The sequence below is a fragment of the Ylistrum balloti genome, unplaced genomic scaffold, assembly GCF_031769215.1.
Source record: "Ylistrum balloti isolate Yb309-2 unplaced genomic scaffold, AGI_CSIRO_Ybal_v1 Utg369730, whole genome shotgun sequence".
Lineage (NCBI taxonomy): Eukaryota > Metazoa > Mollusca > Bivalvia > Pectinida > Pectinidae > Ylistrum > Ylistrum balloti.
In genome coordinates this window covers 2,426,445-2,444,801 of record NW_026781945.1, presented here as the reverse complement: position 1 = coordinate 2,444,801, position 18,357 = coordinate 2,426,445, and the positions used below count along the sequence as shown (strand labels likewise).

The window sequence follows — 18,357 nt, the reverse complement described above, 5'->3', positions numbered from 1 at the left end:
CAAACAACTAGTGACAAATTGGCAGCTACATTTGAAATTTGAGAAAAATCCATCCAGCAACAAGAAAATTTGTTTATGGCTGGACGGACAATGGATCACAGACGTAGGGTGATATGAATAGCAACACTCTGATAATGATATTCTAAAAATTTCATATTTCAAAATTATGGAATGTCATATATTTTACAATAGCATATCTGGTACGATGTATTTATAAAATGTTACTTTTGCTGCAATTTAAACATAAAATGCTATATTTCATACATTTTACATGCAATTTTCTATCTAATGCATTAAGACATAATCTTATGTCTCACAAAACCAATACAGAAGTAATTATCTGACAGAAACAAAAATCAGTATTGAATTCATGTTACAACAAAGTAATCAGTTTCATGATATTCATAGTACTATGAACACCACTTTATAGATCTGGCTGTAGGTTTGTCATTGTCCTTTGCCATAGGTTTATAGCATCACAAACTTACAATACACTGTAAGGTCACCAGTGAAAAGGCATGCAGTCATGATGTTGATGTTTGTGATTCTAAATTAGCCAAAGAAAATAGAGAATTTTAGAAAAATAAATAAGCTATAAACTTCAATTATATGATAAATAAAATCTCTGTTTTCACTTCATATCAGATCAACCCAGTGAGTCTCAGATTCAAAATTCTCTGACAATTTCAAGCATGGCTGAGGTTCCCAGAACTTATGTATTCTATTTTCAGTATATCATTAACATACGAACAATATAGACACTATATGATACTTACCCCAGGATGTTTGGATCTAAGGTTATAGTGACAGGGAAATTCCTTGGATGGAGTCTACACACAGATATGATATAGACACTATATGATACTTACCCCAGGATGTTTGGATCTAAGGTTATAGTGACAGGGAAATTCCTTGGATGGAGTCTACACACAGATATGATATAGACACTATATGATACTTACCCCAGGATGTTTGGATCTAAGGTTATAGTGACAGGGAAATTCCTTGGATGGAGTCTACACACAGATATGATATAGACACTATATGATACTTACCCCAGGATGTTTGGATCTAAGGTTATAGTGACAGGGAAATTCCTTGGATGGAGTCTACACACAGATATGATATAGACACTATATGATACTTACCCCAGGATGTTTGGATCTAAGGTTATAGTGACAGGGAAATTCCTTGGATGGAGTCTACACACAGATATGATATAGACACTATATGATACTTACCCCAGGATGTTTGGATCTAAGGTTATAGTGACAGGGAAATTCCTTGGATGGAGTCTACACACAGATATGATATAGACACTATATGATACTTACCCCAGGATGTTTGGATCTAAGGTTATAGTGACAGGGAAATTCCTTGGATGGAGTCTACACACAGATATAAGAGGATCGTATGCTGTTTTCCAGAATCTCACAACCTATTTAAAAAAGGTAAAAATATACATAGAAAACCCGTTGTTGGTGGATAGAAATAAATCATATTCCTTACCATTGTCTGGCCATGTGACCCGTCAATATCCAACCTGTCTTTCATTAGTCCATGTAACCCGTCAATATCCAACCTGTCTTTCATTAGTCCATGTAACCCGTCAATATCCAACCTGTCTTTCATTAGGTCATGTGACCCATCAATATTCAACCTTTGTCTTTCATTAGGTCATGTGACCCATCAATATTCAATTTTTGTCTTTCATTAGGTCATGTATCCCATCAATATTCAATCTTTGTCTTTCATTAGGTCATGTGACCCATCAATATTCAACCTTTGTCTTTCATTAGGTCATGTATCCCGTCAATATTCAATCTTTGTCTTTCATTAGGTCATGTGACCCATCAATATTCAACCTTTGTCTTTCATTAGGTCATGTATCCTGTCAATATTCAACCCTGGTCTTTTTTTAGGTCATGTTACCTGTCAATATTCAACCTTTGTCTTTCACTAGGTCATGTAACCTGCCAATATTCAACCTTGGTCTTTCATTAGTCCATGTAACCTGCCAATATTCAATCTTTGTCTTTCATTAGGTCATGTGACCCATCAATATTCAACCTTTGTCTTTCATTAGGTCATGTATCCCGTCAATATTCAATCTTTGTCTTTCATTAGGTCATGTGACCCATCAATATTCAACCTTTGTCTTTCATTAGGTCATGTATCCTGTCAATATTCAACCCTGGTCTTTTTTTAGGTCATGTTACCCGTCAATATTCAACCTTTGTCTTTCACTAGGTCATGTAACCTGCCAATATTCAACCTTGGTCTTTCATTAGTCCATGTAACCCGACAATATTCAACTTCTGTCTTTCATTAGAGCATGTAACCCGACAATATTCAACCTTTGTCTTTCATTAGGTCATGTGACCCATCAATATTCAATCTTTGTCTTTCATTAGGTCATGTGACCCATCAATATTCTACTTCTGTCTTTCATTAGAGCATGTAACCCGACAATATTCAACCTTTGTCTTTCATTAGGTCATGTAACCTGCCAATATTCAATTTTTGTCCTTCAATGTAACCCCATGTGGCACTAAAGGTCCCAAATTAAAGAAACATCCCTTCACTTATATTATGCCCTATATTTCCCTTTAAGGACTCCTTCATCTGCCCCCATTGGACACATCTTTTGTTTAAATAATTTTGAATTTTCTTTGTTCGGGGGTTCTTCATGCTAATTTTAGATCAGAAGTAGGGTGTGGACAGAGTCAATGTCAAGTTATTGATGTATTGATACAAAGTCAAATCATTGATGTATTGATACAGAATTACATTTCCATGGTCTGGGAATTTAATTTACAAAAAAAAAGTGGACCATGGGGTCTGTATTACTCAGCTTTCTTTATCATTCATGTCATTTCTGGTCAGTCAATTTAAATTCATATAACAAGAAAATGGCTTAATAACTTTACAATACATGGACCTTGGTAAACATTTTTTTTTCACTATACTGAAAATTTCCAGAAAGGGTACTAACATATAATTTTTGGTATCGCCTGCAAAGTTGGTCTTGTCAATAATGTCGATCTCCAGGTTTACAACCCTGAACCCAAATAGCCTATTACACAAATATTATCGTTACAGGAGAACCCTTGGTCATTCAGATGGAGATGGCCGTTCTTTCTAACATCCTACTGGCTTTATACATTCATTCAGAGTCTAGGTATTTGTTAAATGTGAAAAGTTATCTGAAGCACACCATGAATCCTTACTAACAAACAAGAGATCCAAGAAGGGTCTTGGCCCCCACCATTGTTTGATCTTTAGTTTTTCCTTCCTCTTCTCTCTTCTGTTTTTGCTCTTAATTATACAAAATTTTTATTCCTCTCAAGAAAAAGTGAAATAGTCTGTCGGCCATTTTGTTTTATTGATCAATTGTTTAATTCAAGATGTTTAAATGATCATCCTAAAATCACAAGGGCACAACTAGGGGCCAAGAGGAACCTACATGTGGAATTTGTGTTATCCATTCCATACTTCTCAAGAAAAAGCAATAACAATCTTCGATTGTATAAATCCAAGATGGCTGACTGTCAACCATTTTGTTTAACTATTCATCCCAAAATCAAATGGATGCAACTAGGGACCAAGGGGAACTAACATATGAAATTTCAGAAAGATCAATTGGTACTTCTGAAAAAATAGCAATAACAAACTTTCATAGTCAAAATTGGAAATGGCTGCCTGTCAGCCATATTGTTTTTTACTGACTAGTCCCAAAATAAACAATTAGCAGCTAATGACAAATTACAACAGTAACAAGAGATCCCAGAAGGATCTTGGAACCCACCATTGTTTGGTACTGATTTGATCTTTGAAAGTTGAATCTTTTCCCTTCTTTTTTCTTCTCTTCTCTCTTTTTGCACTTAATGATAAGAAATTTGAACATTCCTATGCAGAAATTTGCCAAATCCAAGATGGTTGCCAGTAAGCCACTTTTATTCTGATCAGTCCCAAATCCATCAACTAAGGACCAAAGGGAACCAACATATGAAATTAGAGAGAGAGAGTACTCCTCAAGAAATAGCAATGACAATAATTGTTTATGTACGGACTGGCGATGGACTGACAGACAATGAACCATCAACGCAGGGTGATTTAAATAGCCCACCATCATAAAGATCCAACATCATCGCTTGGCAGCCATTTTGTATTTCCAATCAATTTGAAAGGGAACAATGCACGACTAATGATCACAGGGAATCTACATTTGAAATTTGAGAATGATCCATGAAGCACTACTCCAAAAATAGAGATAACAAGAACTGTTTGAGGACAGACAACTGATAGACAAGTATTGGACTAAACAGTGCCCAACCCTTTATCTGCTGAATAGCCCTCCGATGTCTGATTAGAAATAGTGCCAACAAACTCCAGCCTTTTAACTCAAAAGTAGTCCCTAGTTAGCCATCTTGGTTTGTGATTAGTACTTTAATACAACATGTATTTCTAAAGGATCATTCATAACTTCATGAATTTGTAGAAAGATCACACTAATTTCTACGATACAAAACTAACAAAAACTGTTCACTGATAGGCTATTTATCAGTCGTACAATGGAACAATACAAATTACAGCTGCCATTTCACCAGATCATAAAGTAACAATCCTTGCTACGAGAAACAGGTGATCATTCAGTTCTATCCATTAAAACATACACTGGAATCAACGTAATTGAAAATTATCTCTTTTGAAATAAAATTTAATTGGATTGAAGGGAAAAATTTATGTGTATTTTAGCTACATGAGTACTAATAAGACATCACTGGGGATCAGTATAGATAGAACAACTAAACACACCATTCATTATATATTTCAATAATTTTGTCACACAGAGTTATTAAACAGCACTTAAGTGACGTTGATCTACGTTGTGGTGCGGTGTAACTGGGACAAGTACTTACTCAGGAATTTATGTCTCACCAACGACCCAATAAAGAGGACACATGTACTTAATGGTATATCATTCACACTTATTTTCAATGCTTTGAGAGGAGCATTTGAAAAAATGAACTTCAGTTTTTTTGTGAAATAAAATATCAACTGTTGTATAAACTTTTAATGTTTTTTTTATCATGTAATCATTCTTGTTATAAATTTATATCTTACAAAAATTAAATCTATAAGCATAAACTTAAGTATGATATAAGAGTTGGAGCTTTTCCCTTCTTTTCTGCTTTTGCTCTCAATTACATGAAATTTTAAATTCCTCTTAAGAAATAGTGATAACAATCTTGAACTATCCAATCCAACATGGTCACCAGATCACTTCCAAAGTTCAAGAGGGCACAACAAGGTTGAAAGGGTAACCTATTTGTAAAATTGGAGAAAGATCCATCCAGTACTTCACAAGAACCAGCAATAACAAACTTTCATAGTCAAAATCGAAGTTGGCTACCTGTGAGCCATTTTTTTTCTGATCTATCCCAAAATCAAATGGATACAACAAGGGACAAAAATAGGTCCGCAAACGCAGGCAATACCCTACAGCCTTATTATAAAGTTGGAAATGTGTGGTTGGGGTGAGTGGAAATAGAGAAATTGAGATAATAAGCGGTATGCAATTGTGGACGGACGGACGGACAGACGGACGGACGCCGTGCGTGATCGCAATACCCTACACCCTTTCGGGCTGTGGGGTAAAAAGAAACCTAAATATGAACTATGGGAAAGATCAAATCTGTACTTCTCAAGAAATAGCTATAAAAATTGTTTATCATAGAAATCAAGTTTGGCCGTCTGTCAGCCATTTTGTTTTTTGATAACGTTCAAAATGAGGGGTACAAATATGGACCAATGTTAACTTGCATATGAAATTTGAGAAAGATCCCTCCAGTGATTTCCAAGAAATAGAGATGATAAAAAATGTTTACAGACTGCCAATGGATGGACGACTGAGGATGGACGACTGAGGATGGACCAGGGACTGGCTTCAGGAGACGATAGTGAGGTAAAAAGTTAGAGTAGTTAATGTGGTTGACTTGAACAAGATTACTTTAGAACTTTGGAGAGCTATCATACAATGTCAAGAAATCTGATTAATTCAGTCATTAATATGTTAACAAGGCACCACAAATGATACAAAATCTCCTTGCGGTTCCACTTTGACATTTGTCAAATAAAAAAGATGGTCAAGTGTGTGAAGTTTGATCAAAATTCCTCCAGAAATGAAGCCATGAGAATGCTGACAAGGATTTTACAAAAAGAGTAACAGTGACCTTGACCTAGACTCTGCAACCTGAATCTAAAACTTGCTTAAGATGTTATGTTCCTTCAAAAGTATTTAAAGTTGAATCTACCTGGTAAATCCCTTTAGAAATGAAGCTACTAGAGCACAGACATGGATTTCCTAAAATAGGGAACTAAATATTAACCCTGGAACTCTAAAAGTTTTACACCATGTACTGGTATGTATGTTCAGCGAAAAAGCATACAACAAAAGGAAATAACTCACTATATTAGGTCCATGGGCACATAATAAATCACATATGTTGGCTGGAAAAAGGTGATTGCAGTAAGTCAGAACTGAGACCTTTTTCAGCAATGTACTCAAGATTAACATACCATATCAGGGTTGTTAGTTTCTAAGATTGAGAAAGGTATGTCATCGTACACAGGTTTATAGTACACTCACCTCAGGCTCCAGGTCTGCAAGGTTTGGAGACGGGCCACAGATAACACAAACTTCAACACGCTTGGTCAGGTGAAAAGTCATCAGACGATGAGGAACCTAGGGCATTCAATTATCAAAGGTGAAAGAATGTCAAATGATGAGGAGCATACAAGTATTGGTCATGACAGGTGAAAGGTCATCAAGCTGTGAGGAACCTATAAAAATCAATTATTACAAGTGAAAGGTCATCAGGTCACTGGAAACCTATAAAAATCAGTTCTAACAAGTGAAAGGTCATCAGGTGATGAGGAACCCATAACATTGAATTGTTACAGGTGAAAGGTCATCAGGTCGCTGGAAACCTATAAAAATCAGTGATAATAGGTGAAAGGTCGTCAGATGATGAGGAACCCATAACATTGAATTGTTACAGGTGAAAGGTCATCAGGTCGCTGGAAACCTATAAAAATCAGTGATAATAGGTGAAAGGTCGTCAGATGATGAGGAACCCATAACATTGAATTGTTACAGGTGAAAGGTCATCAGGTCGCTGGAAACCTATAAAAATCAGTGATAATAGGTGAAAGGTCATCAGGTGATGAGGAACCTATAACAATCACTTGTAACAAATGAAAAGTCAATTAGAAGTTATATTTTGGCAGTAGGTGGCTCATTCAAATTTGCTTCTTGACAAAAATGTCTCCAAGTTGCAATACTTATTTATGACATAATAGTTTTTACCACCTAAAAACATAACAATATTTTCAATCAACCTATTTTGGAATGAACCTGGAACTTGACCTGTAATGACCAACTTACAGTTGGATGACTATCGGGCAAATATACAGGAAGATCACGTGATGTACAGTCAGACATTGATGAGACCAACATTCGCAGCAGGACAAGTTCATTGGCCGTCAAGCTCCACCACTTTTTAGTTGCCACAGAAACTTTGCCCTCCACCAATAAGCAGCCGTACACTGTTTCGGCAGCATCAGTAAAAGCGTCAAGGAAGTTCTGAAATGAAAAACATGGATGTCCTTGATTAATCACGTGTATCCATATCATCAATATCTGCAAAACACACTTAAAAGTAAAGGGCTTTTCAAGTTTTTAAGAACACTCATTGTTCGCGTTAAGGTTAAAAAAAGTAGTTACAAAATGCATCACCTGCGTTTAATGAAGACAGGGAGGTGATTCCATAGGGATGTTCTCTTGTTAAATGTTAGACAGTGGTAATAGAGTTACGTTTCCCTGACATGACACTGCTGGTGTGTGGCCTTGCCTGTCATGTCAGCCCGCTCACTTCCCAATATTGATAACTAGGATCTGATCTGTGCCATATAAAGCTTGTAAGAGATGTCATTCTCAACACTCACTGCTGGGACGACACAGAGCAATATTTCATGTCACGATAATTTACCAAATAAGATTGAGTATAGACTCTATCATGACTTTGTGTTTAGCTCTTATACTCTGTGTCAGTTTCCTCATCCGTGTTTTCCTGCTGCATTAGCACGCATGACTCAATATTAAAATTTACATAAGGCTTATTCAAAAAGAATGACTATAAATGGAGTTGAACTTGAAAAACTGTCAAAAAAAACGTGAGGTTAAATAAAGATGAAGTGACAACTTGACTTCTTGGAAAAACTGAGACAAAGCAACTTAGTTAATCTGCATTTCTTTTGGTGATGATTGACTATAATACTTCTAGCTAATACCATCACACACATGTATGTCAGAATGCATTCTGGAGGTATATTGTTGTCATGTTTGTGGCGACAACATTAAGCAGGTCCTCACTTGCATGTTTGAGTATGGACCTACCTCCATGATCATTTAACATACCATTTCCTCTACTGAAATGGTAAAGGCAGGAGAAAACTACTTTCTGTGACAACTGTACACCTAGCCATGAAAAGACAAGATATGAAATACATGTACTTACATGAGGTAATCCAGATGTCTAATAGTCACAAAAACTCACTATTTGGATGGAAATTTTAGGAAACAGATTTCCATAATATCAAAATTACTCACCAGTTTTGGAATTCAAATTCTGGTTCCATGGAAATGGAAAGAACTTTTGATAGAAATATTCCCATAATAGTCCCAACATTTTTTGTTACCAGCTTAAGAAAAGACATTGTGTTCAGTCACCTGTGCCAGAGGTGTACAGCTTACCACTAGACACTGTGTGTAGTCATAGCAACTATACTACTGACAGGTAGATCATTGGAACTCATATCAGAATTAACTGTACTTCTATATATAGGACAAAATCAAATAATTGTAAGGAAAATATCCAAGATTAAGTCTAGATCTCGTCTTGTTTATGTTTGACAATTAATTCTGAATATTATACATGACTATTTAATATGAGTTGTTCCATATTTCACATGATTTTGAATGTTTATATTAACTAGGATATAAATATCAGTCAGTTGTGAGTAAAGTTAACAAGGGTTGTCAGAGACTCCCCAAATGGGACAAAATTTCAGAATGAAAAATAGCAAAGGGCAATAAGAGAGTTATTATTCTTGTGCAATTCACTCCTTATCATTGAGATCTATCTAACTATGGCATTTCATAATGATACCTATTATAATTTTAGTGTAATACACTGGAAAAAATTTAAGTATGAAAAATAACAAAGGGCAATAAATGTAAATTTATGCAAAAAAGAGTGTTGGTTCTTGTGCACTGCACTTCTCCTCGTTGTGATCTATCTACCTATGAAGTTTTATGTTTATACCTCTTATAGTTTTTGTGTTATGCTCCGCACAAAATTACGACGGACAGAGGGATGGATGAACAAAACAGCGACTAAATGCTCTCCCTTAATGAAAAAAATGTATAATTTTGAACTACAACGAATGACAACAATCTACTTTGGGAATTTTAATGCATTTACTATTGTTTATGAAAATGAAACAATATTAAACAATGAAAGACACTGATCAATACTTGTATTCACAATAACTGTTGTAACAACCGACAGCATTCTTCCTATTAATGGTTTTATTTTCTATATATAATCATGGCCGAGGTATCTGGTCTTATTTTCTATATATAATCATGGCCGAGGTATCTGGTCTTATTTTCTATATATAATCATGGCCGAGGTATCTGGTCTTATTTTCTATATATAATCATGGCCGAGGTATCTGGTTGTATTGGTTGACTTACACAACCCTGGCAGTGCAGAAAACTCGTAATCTGTACCATTTTGAATGGGAAGGAAGGTGTCCGTATTATCGAGGGTCCACCGTAATTGACACCAGCTAAAGTATGGAAGGATTACTGATGCATAAAGATTACCAAATATTATCAAGTATAATTTATTTTTCTGTTTGATATGCCCCGAGGATTTATATCATTAGGATCAGGGTGACAAGGATGTTAAAGAAGTGTAGACAAGATTTCACACTGTTTAGAAGTTTTCAACACTCTCTGTAAGGTTGATGATCAGTTCAAGGCCATCATATTGACCCAGTTATCATTAAGACTTGTATATGTATAATCAAAACTTGGATCAGTTTTTCTTTTTGAAATTGACATAGGCTAATATCAATCTCATAGTTACATCACTGACAGAATCAAAGCTACACAAAAGTATTGTGCCTCTGATTCATAACGGCTGGTGACAGCCCACAGTCAGATACCATTCCTATCTTTGATATTCTAACGTTCCATCACAAGATAACACAATTTCGCACAATGTGTAATGTATCTGTGCATTTCATCAAACAGTACCGGGACACTCTATTGGCAGGACTTGTACGAAACTCCAAATTTCTGACAAGCAGAATACCTCCTAGCTCTGAGAAAGCCACCAATATATGTCTATATTTATCACTAAAACTTTGTCAATGGTCCCATGGGAAGAGATCTATTAGAAAGGATCTGACAACAACTGTCATCCTGTCTTTCATTATATATTACAATTATTGACAGCACACAATCGCTTTGAGAATAAAGTGAATTAAACGGCAGTAGAGTTGTTCAGAGGTAACAAAACACCTTATGATGGAGAAGTTGTGATATATCACATAAGGAAGCACAGAAAGAGGCTAACAATTACATTGATACCACAGGATAGGAAAGGATATAGTGTAGAGAAAGTGGACAGAGGTGGGGACAGAGGTGGGGACAATTAGGGAAGGATATAGTATAGAGGGAGTGGACAGAGGTGGGGACAACTAGGGAAGGATATACTATAGAGGGAGTGGACAGAGGTGGGGACAACTAGGGAAGGATGTAGTATAGAGGGAGTATAGAGGGAGTGGACAGAGGTGGGGACAACTAGGCAAGGATGTAGTATAGAGGGAGTGGACAGAGGTGGGGACAACTAGGCAAGGATGTAGTATAGAGGGAGTGGACAGAGGTGGGGACAACTAGGCAAGGATGTAGTATAGAGGGAGTGGACAGAGGTGGGGACAACTAGGCAAGGATGTAGTATAGAGGGAGTGGACAGAGGTGGGGACAACTAGGCAAGGAAATAGTGTGGAGGTGGTGACAGAGTTGGGGACAACTAGGCAAGGATGTAGTATAGAGGAAGTGGACAGAGGTGGGGACAGAGGTGGGGACAACTGGGGAAGGATATAGTATAGAGGGAGTGGACAGAGGTGGGGACAATTAGGGAAGGATGTAGTATAGAGGGAGTGGACAAAGGTGGGGACAGAGGTGGGGACAACTAGGGAAGGATATAGTGTAGAGGGAGTGGACAGAGGTGGGGACAACTATGGAAGGATATAGTATAGAGGGAGTGGACAGAGGTGGGGACAACTAGGGAAGGATATAGTGTAGAGGGAGTGGACAGAGGTGGGGACAACTATGGAAGGATATAGTATAGAGGGAGTGGACAGAGGTGGGGACAACTAGGGAAGGATATAGTGTAGAGGTGGGGACAGAGGTGGGGACAACTATGGAAGGATATAGTGTAGAGGTGGGGACAGAGGTGGGGACAACTAGGGAAGGATGTAGTGTAGAGGTGGGGACAGAGGTGGGGACAACTAGAAAGGATATAGTATAGAGGGAGTGGAAAGAGGTGGGGACAAGTAGGGAAGAATTTAATGTAGAGCGATTGGACAGAGGTGGGGACAAATAGGGAAGGATATACTGTAGAGGGAGTGGACAGAGGTGGGGACAACTATGGAAGGATATAGTATAGAGGGAGTGGACAGAGGTGGGGACAACTATGGAAGGATATAGTATAGAGGGAGTGGACAGAGGTGGGGACAACTAGGGAAGGATATAGTGTAGAGGGAGTGGACAGAGGTGGGGAGAGGTAGAGGGAGTGGACAGAGGTGGGGACAACTAGGGAAGGATATAGTGTAGAGGTGGGGACAGAGGTCGGGACAACTAGGGAAGGATATAGTATAGAGGGGATGGAGGTAGTATACAGAGGTGAGGACAGTTAGGGAAGGATATAGTATAGAGGGGGTGGAGGTAGTATACAGGGGTGAGGACAGTTAGGGAAGGATATACTGTAGAGGGGGTGGACAGAGGTGGGGACAAGGACAGTTAGGGAAGGATATAGGACAGAGGGGATAGGGAAGGATATAGGAGGGGATGGAGGTAGTATACAGGGGTGAGGACAGTTAGGGAAGGATATACCATAGAGGGGGTGGAGGTAGTATACAGGGGTGAGGACAGTTAGGGAAGGATATACCATAGAGGGGATGGAGGTAGTATACAGGGGTGAGGACAGTTAGGGAAGGATATACCATAGAGGGGGTGGAGGTAGTATACAGAGGTGAGGACAGTTAGGGAAGGATATACCATAGAGGGGGTGGAGGTAGTATACAGGGGTGAGGACAGTTAGGGAAGGATATAGTATAGAGGGGGTGGAGGTAGTATACAGGGGTGAGGACAGTTAGGGAAGGATATAGTATAGAGGGGGTGGAGGTAGTATACAGGGGTGAGGACAGTTAGGGAAGGATATAGTATAGAGGGGGTGGAGGTAGTATACAGGGGTGAGGACAGTTAGGGAAGGATATAGTATAGAGGGGGTGGAGGTAGTATACAGGGGTGAGGACAGTTAGGGAAGGATATAGTATAGAGGGGGTGGAGGTAGTATACAGGGGTGAGGACAGTTAGGGAAGGATATAGTATAGAGGGGGTGGAGGTAGTATACAGGGGTGAGGACAGTTAGGGAAGGATATAGTATAGAGGGGGTGGAGGTAGTATACAGGGGTGAGGACAGTTAGGGAAGGATATAGTATAGAGGGGGTGGAGGTAGTATACAGGGGTGAGGACAGTTAGGGAAGGATATAGTATAGAGAGAGTGGAGGTAGTATACAGGGGTGAGGACAGTTAGGGAAGGATATAGTATAGAGGGGGTGGAGGTAGTATACAGGGGTGAGGACAGTTAGGGAAGGATATAGTATAGAGAGAGTGGAGGTAGTATACAGGGGTGAGGACAGTTAGGGAAGGATATAGTATAGAGGGGATGGAGGTAGTATACAGGGGTGAGGACAGTTAGGGAAGGATATAGTATAGAGGGGGTGGAGGTAGTATACAGGGGTGAGGACAGTTAGGGAAGGATATAGTATAGAGGGGGTGGAGGTAGTATACAGGGGTGAGGACAGTTAGGGAAGGATATAGTATAGAGGGGGTGGAGGTAGTATACAGGGGTGAGGACAGTTAGGGAAGGATATAGCATAGAGGGGGTGGAGGTAGTATACAGGGGTGAGGACAGTTAGGGAAGGATATAGTATAGAGGGGGTGGAGGTAGTATACAGGGGTGAGGACAGTTAGGGAAGGATATAGTATAGAGGGGGTGGAGGTAGTATACAGGGGTGAGGACAGTTAGGGAAGGATATAGCATAGAGGGGGTGGAGGTAGTATACAGGGGTGAGGACAGTTAGGGAAGGATATAGTATAGAGGGGGTGGAGGTAGTATACAGGGGTGAGGACAGTTAGGGAAGGATATAGTATAGAGGGGGTGGAGGTAGTATACAGGTGTGAGGACAGTTAGGGAAGGATATATTGTAGAGGTGATGGAAGTTTGCATACTGGGGTGGGTGAGAGCTAGGGAAGGCTAAAGTGTAGAAGGGGCAGGGGATAGCTGACATTAGTAGGGGACAGCTAGGGAAAGATAATACATGAGAGTTTAGTGGGGATAACGGAACAGCTAGGAATGAAAGATATGGGAGGGGGTGGGGAGTTGGATGGGATTGAGAAAAAACAAGGAAGGAGGATGTTGGGTGTGAATTGGGAGGTGGTGGGGACATCTAGGGAAGGATAATGTGTGTAGGTAAAGGAGATTGGAGGTTTGGTAGGATTAGAGGGTCAGAATCTGTTGAGACAATTAAGTGTAACCTATTAGGTTAGTTTTGTAGAGCTTATCATTTTGTATATTGTCAATAATTCATGAATGATTGAGAGATAGTGACATTAAGGTCATTTGAATTAAAAAGGGACAAACAATTATGTCAGGCAGATAATAGAAATTAAATTGTCCATATTTATTGGTTGATGCTATTCCTACAATATAAAATTACATACGAAATTAAAATTACAAAATAACATCATTAGGAGATACAATTCTAATCCTCCCTGTATTTATTGTTACTTCATTATCAGTACAAGACATAATAACATTATACTTCCTACATGGAATCTACACTATTTTAGAAATTAGATAATAAAAGTTTTCATGTCTTTTATGAGTAGGAGTTTCAGAGAACTGAGATAATCATCCTCTAACAGTCCAGTATAACAAATTTATGACATATAATCTCCCGGGGACTACAGAACATAAAGTATCAAATTTTAGTTGATGACAGGCACTTGGACGATCTACTTCCTTACCTTAATCAAGCATCTCATATTTCTTATTTATTACATTCAAAGATATCTTATTTATCATTTTCTCATCCAGTGGACAGGCCCATTTAGGCCATGTGAACACAATCATTTTATATTAGAGCAAAAACTGAAATACATTTACACAGATATTGCATTTTTGTCCAAAAGTTCTCAATAACAAAATGTGGTTCCATCAAAATTAAACCTAAGATAAGAAAAGGCTTATCTTTCATGGCACTGATAAATTTGTATTGTTGTGATTGGACCACGTAGTTGTGAACTGACAACTCTCTTCACTAGGACTGACAACTGTTTGTTTGGTTGTGATGGGTACAATTACATGTTAACTAGGACTGACAACTGTTTTGGTGGTGATGGGTAAAATTATATGTTAACTAGAACTGACATCTGTTTGTTTGTTGTGATGGGTACAATAACATGTTAACTAGAACTGACATCTGTTTGTTTGTTGTGATGGGTACAATAACATGTTAACTAGAACTGACATCTGTTTGTTTGGTTGTGATGGGTATAATTACATGTTAACTAGAACTGACAACTGTTTGTTTGTTGTGATGGGTACAATTACACGTTAACTAGAACTGACGTCTGTTTGTTTGTTGTGACGGGTACAATTACATGTTAACTAGAACTGACATCTGTTTGTTTGGTTGTGATGGGTACAAGTACATGTTAACTAGGACTGACAACTGTTTGTTTGGTTGTGATGGGTACAATTACATGTTAACTAGGACTGACAACTGTTTTGGTGGTGATGGGTAAAATTATATGTTAACTAGAACTGACATCTGTTTGTTTGTTGTGATGGGTACAATTACATGTTAACTAGAACTGACATCTGTTTGTTTGGTTGTGATGGGTATAATTACATGTTAACTAGAACTGACATCTGTTTGTTTGGTTGTGATGGGTACAATTACATGTTAACTAGGACTGACAACTGTTTGTTTGGTTGTGATGGGTACAATTACATGTTAACTAGGACTGACAACTGTTTGTTTGGTTGTGATGGGTATAATTACATGTTAACTAGAACTGACATCTGTTTGTTTGGTTGTGATGGGTATAATTACATGTTAACTAGAACTGACATCTGTTTGTTTGGTTGTGATGGGTACAAGTACATGTTAACTAGAACTGACATCTGTTTGTTTGGTTGTGATGGATACAATTACATGTTAACTAGAACTGACATCTGTTTGTTTGGTTGTGATGGGTATAATTACATGTTAACTAGAATTGACATCTGTTTGTTTGGTTATGAGATTCTAATATCCCCAACTGTCACTGAATATTGATGAATAAATATTATTTCCGCTTACTTTTTGTTCAGTTGTTGGCAGTTGTCATAATATTCCCAGCTGCCAGTAAATATTGATAAATGAATATTACAGAACACCTCATTTTTTGTTACAAATCTGACTATGGGAACCTAGTTACTGAAGAGCTCACTTATGGTTACTTGCTGATAACTTCAAAGTATTAAAAGCTTGTTCAATTGGTAGAAAATTTAAACTTCACTTTTGTTATGCTTCAATGGTCAGTACATGTTTTTTTTCAAAGTTGGAACTTAGACAATGCATACTAAGAGTCCAAAGTTCCTGTGTGTATTGATAGTATTCTATGCACTGTTTCCAAAATTTGTTGTTTTTCCAGCAAGAATTTTGCCAGGAACATGCCATGTACGGGTGAAATTGAAGATTTGTGTTCTATTGGCATGCTAGAGGCTGGAATATCTCAGAATAATATAGCAAGACAGTTAGGAATAAACATTAATAAATGCTTTGTGGAGGCGTTTTCAGCAGATGAAAGTGGTACACATTTGTGTAATCAGTTGCAGTCCTCTTCATTGACTGCTAGAAGCTTCCCAGGAATTTGACGTATTAGCTCCATAACCATAATGAATCGACTATTAAAGGCAAACATCTACCTGCATCATTCCACAATCCATTCAGTTTTGCTTCAACACCAAAGAGTTGCATGCTTAGCATGGTGCAGAAAATATCTACGATTCACCAACAGAGACAGGTGTGAGGTGTTATTTACAGATGAGTCCAGATTTCATCGTGCTTGAAGTGATGACCATGTTCAGGTGTTCCATTGGTCAGAAGATTGTTACAGAGATATTCGTGTAATTCATTATTGTCTGATAGGTGAAGGGAGCGTTGTGGTCTGGGGTGGCATTGTGACCCCTTTGGCTTAATGGAAGACATCTTATGTACAATACTTAGATGAATGTATATGTCATCATGTTCTTCCATCTTTCTGTAACAACCAGCATCACATTATTTTGTAGTAGGACAATACAAGACTATATAGTGTCATTGTCAGGCATATATCAGAACAACCCGCGAGCATTTCTCTGTGATTTGATAGGTCCATGGTGGACATACCTAGCATTGAACTTATAAAACTAGATGTGTATTGCCTTTCCCTTTCTGTGGCTATAAATTTCAATCCTGATTGACCAAGTGTCTGATTCTCTGTGTCATTACAAAAATGATGTAAAGAAGAATTCGGTACAAAATGTAGCATATCATTTTGTGTATGGTTTTATAAATAAAAATAATAAAAATACACAGTTTCAATGAGAAGGTTTAATCCATCACAAATTGACATAACTACTTTGTTCACTTGAAACTAGTCACATCTTGATTCAAAGTCAATTTTAAATGATTCTAAGTAAAATTTAAATGATTCTAAGTGAACTTTAAATGATTCTAAGTGAACTTTAAATGATTCTAAGTGAACTTTAAATGATTCTAAGTCAACTTTAAAATCAAAGAACCACATGTTTCTAGACAGTCTACCCCAGCTCTTTAGAAATGTTCAGATTACACTAGAAGTCATGTCAATAGAGCTGGCTAAAATACCTTTCAATGCAATATCATAAAATAACTTAAAAATCTTTGACGTATTTAAACAGTGACAGGATTGGCAGTGCTTTAAAACTAACTCAGCGCTGAAGCAGAATTTTAGAGAAGACATCACTAGGATATAGTTTTTATCTTGTTACTTGTATTTTCTCTCATCAGAAAACAATCTTTTAGCACCTTATCACAATCAAATGTTTTCAAATTCTTAAAAAGGTGTTGAAATTGTGATTTAGCAGAGACAGTGTTGTCAAAAGATGTATATTTTCTCCAGATAACTGATGAGAATTACGTGGTAATGGCGCCAAGGATCCGACTCTGGTAACCAATCTTTGTAGCTCTCTGTACCTTAGGGGTATATCTTCTATCTTCCTGACTTACGCAGGTTTAGTCCGTGTTGACATCACCGGAATGTTTTATTCGCAACCAATTTTCTGATGAATTTTCATTTAGATGTTTTTTTTTATGGTTTATATAATTGCACTGGTTGTAATTCTACAATTGTCAGCCTACCACATAAAAATATTATCACTTTAATTGCTTTCAAGAACATTTCCATGAAAAATTCACAGTACAGGCTCTGATTCAAGACAACTTACAAGATATTTGACATTTCCCATTTCACCTAAATCACATTTTATTTATTTTGTGTATTATATTGTGATGGTCTTATTAATATTGATCCACTCATCCAATAACCTTTTGGATATTAAAAATGACATTTTTCTTTAATAATTAACATCAACATTTGTGGAAATGTCAAATGCACAGAGCAGCACATGGCCTTTGTAGCTGTTTGTTCGACACAGTAAACAATGATTGGACTGAGTATTACAAAATCTCACAAATTATGTCAAGTTTCTTGATAGGAACACTTGTAAATTAATCCAGCATACTAAGCCATGCTGTAAGTCGTATTGAAAACTTTAGCAGTGATTTAATCAAGAGGTACTAATGATCACTTGTTTATAGGGATGAATACAGTGAGTTAGTGAAGCAATAATTTGCATTAAC

At 37.5% G+C, this 18,357-nt stretch overlaps 1 protein-coding gene across 1 annotated transcript in view; it reads right to left on the bottom strand.

The window, feature by feature from the left end:
• The window catches only part of LOC132565712 (protein fuzzy homolog), a 118,939-nt gene that overhangs the window by 7,380 nt on the left and 93,202 nt on the right, over positions 1 to 18,357 (bottom strand). The window contains exons 5-7 of the mRNA XM_060230415.1: positions 7,451 to 7,648; positions 6,653 to 6,748; positions 1,335 to 1,438 (exon numbers count right to left, since the gene is read on the bottom strand). Of these exons, the coding sequence (XP_060086398.1) occupies positions 1,335 to 1,438; positions 6,653 to 6,748; positions 7,451 to 7,648 (398 nt within the window). The remainder of the gene's footprint in view (positions 1 to 1,334; positions 1,439 to 6,652; positions 6,749 to 7,450; positions 7,649 to 18,357) is intronic.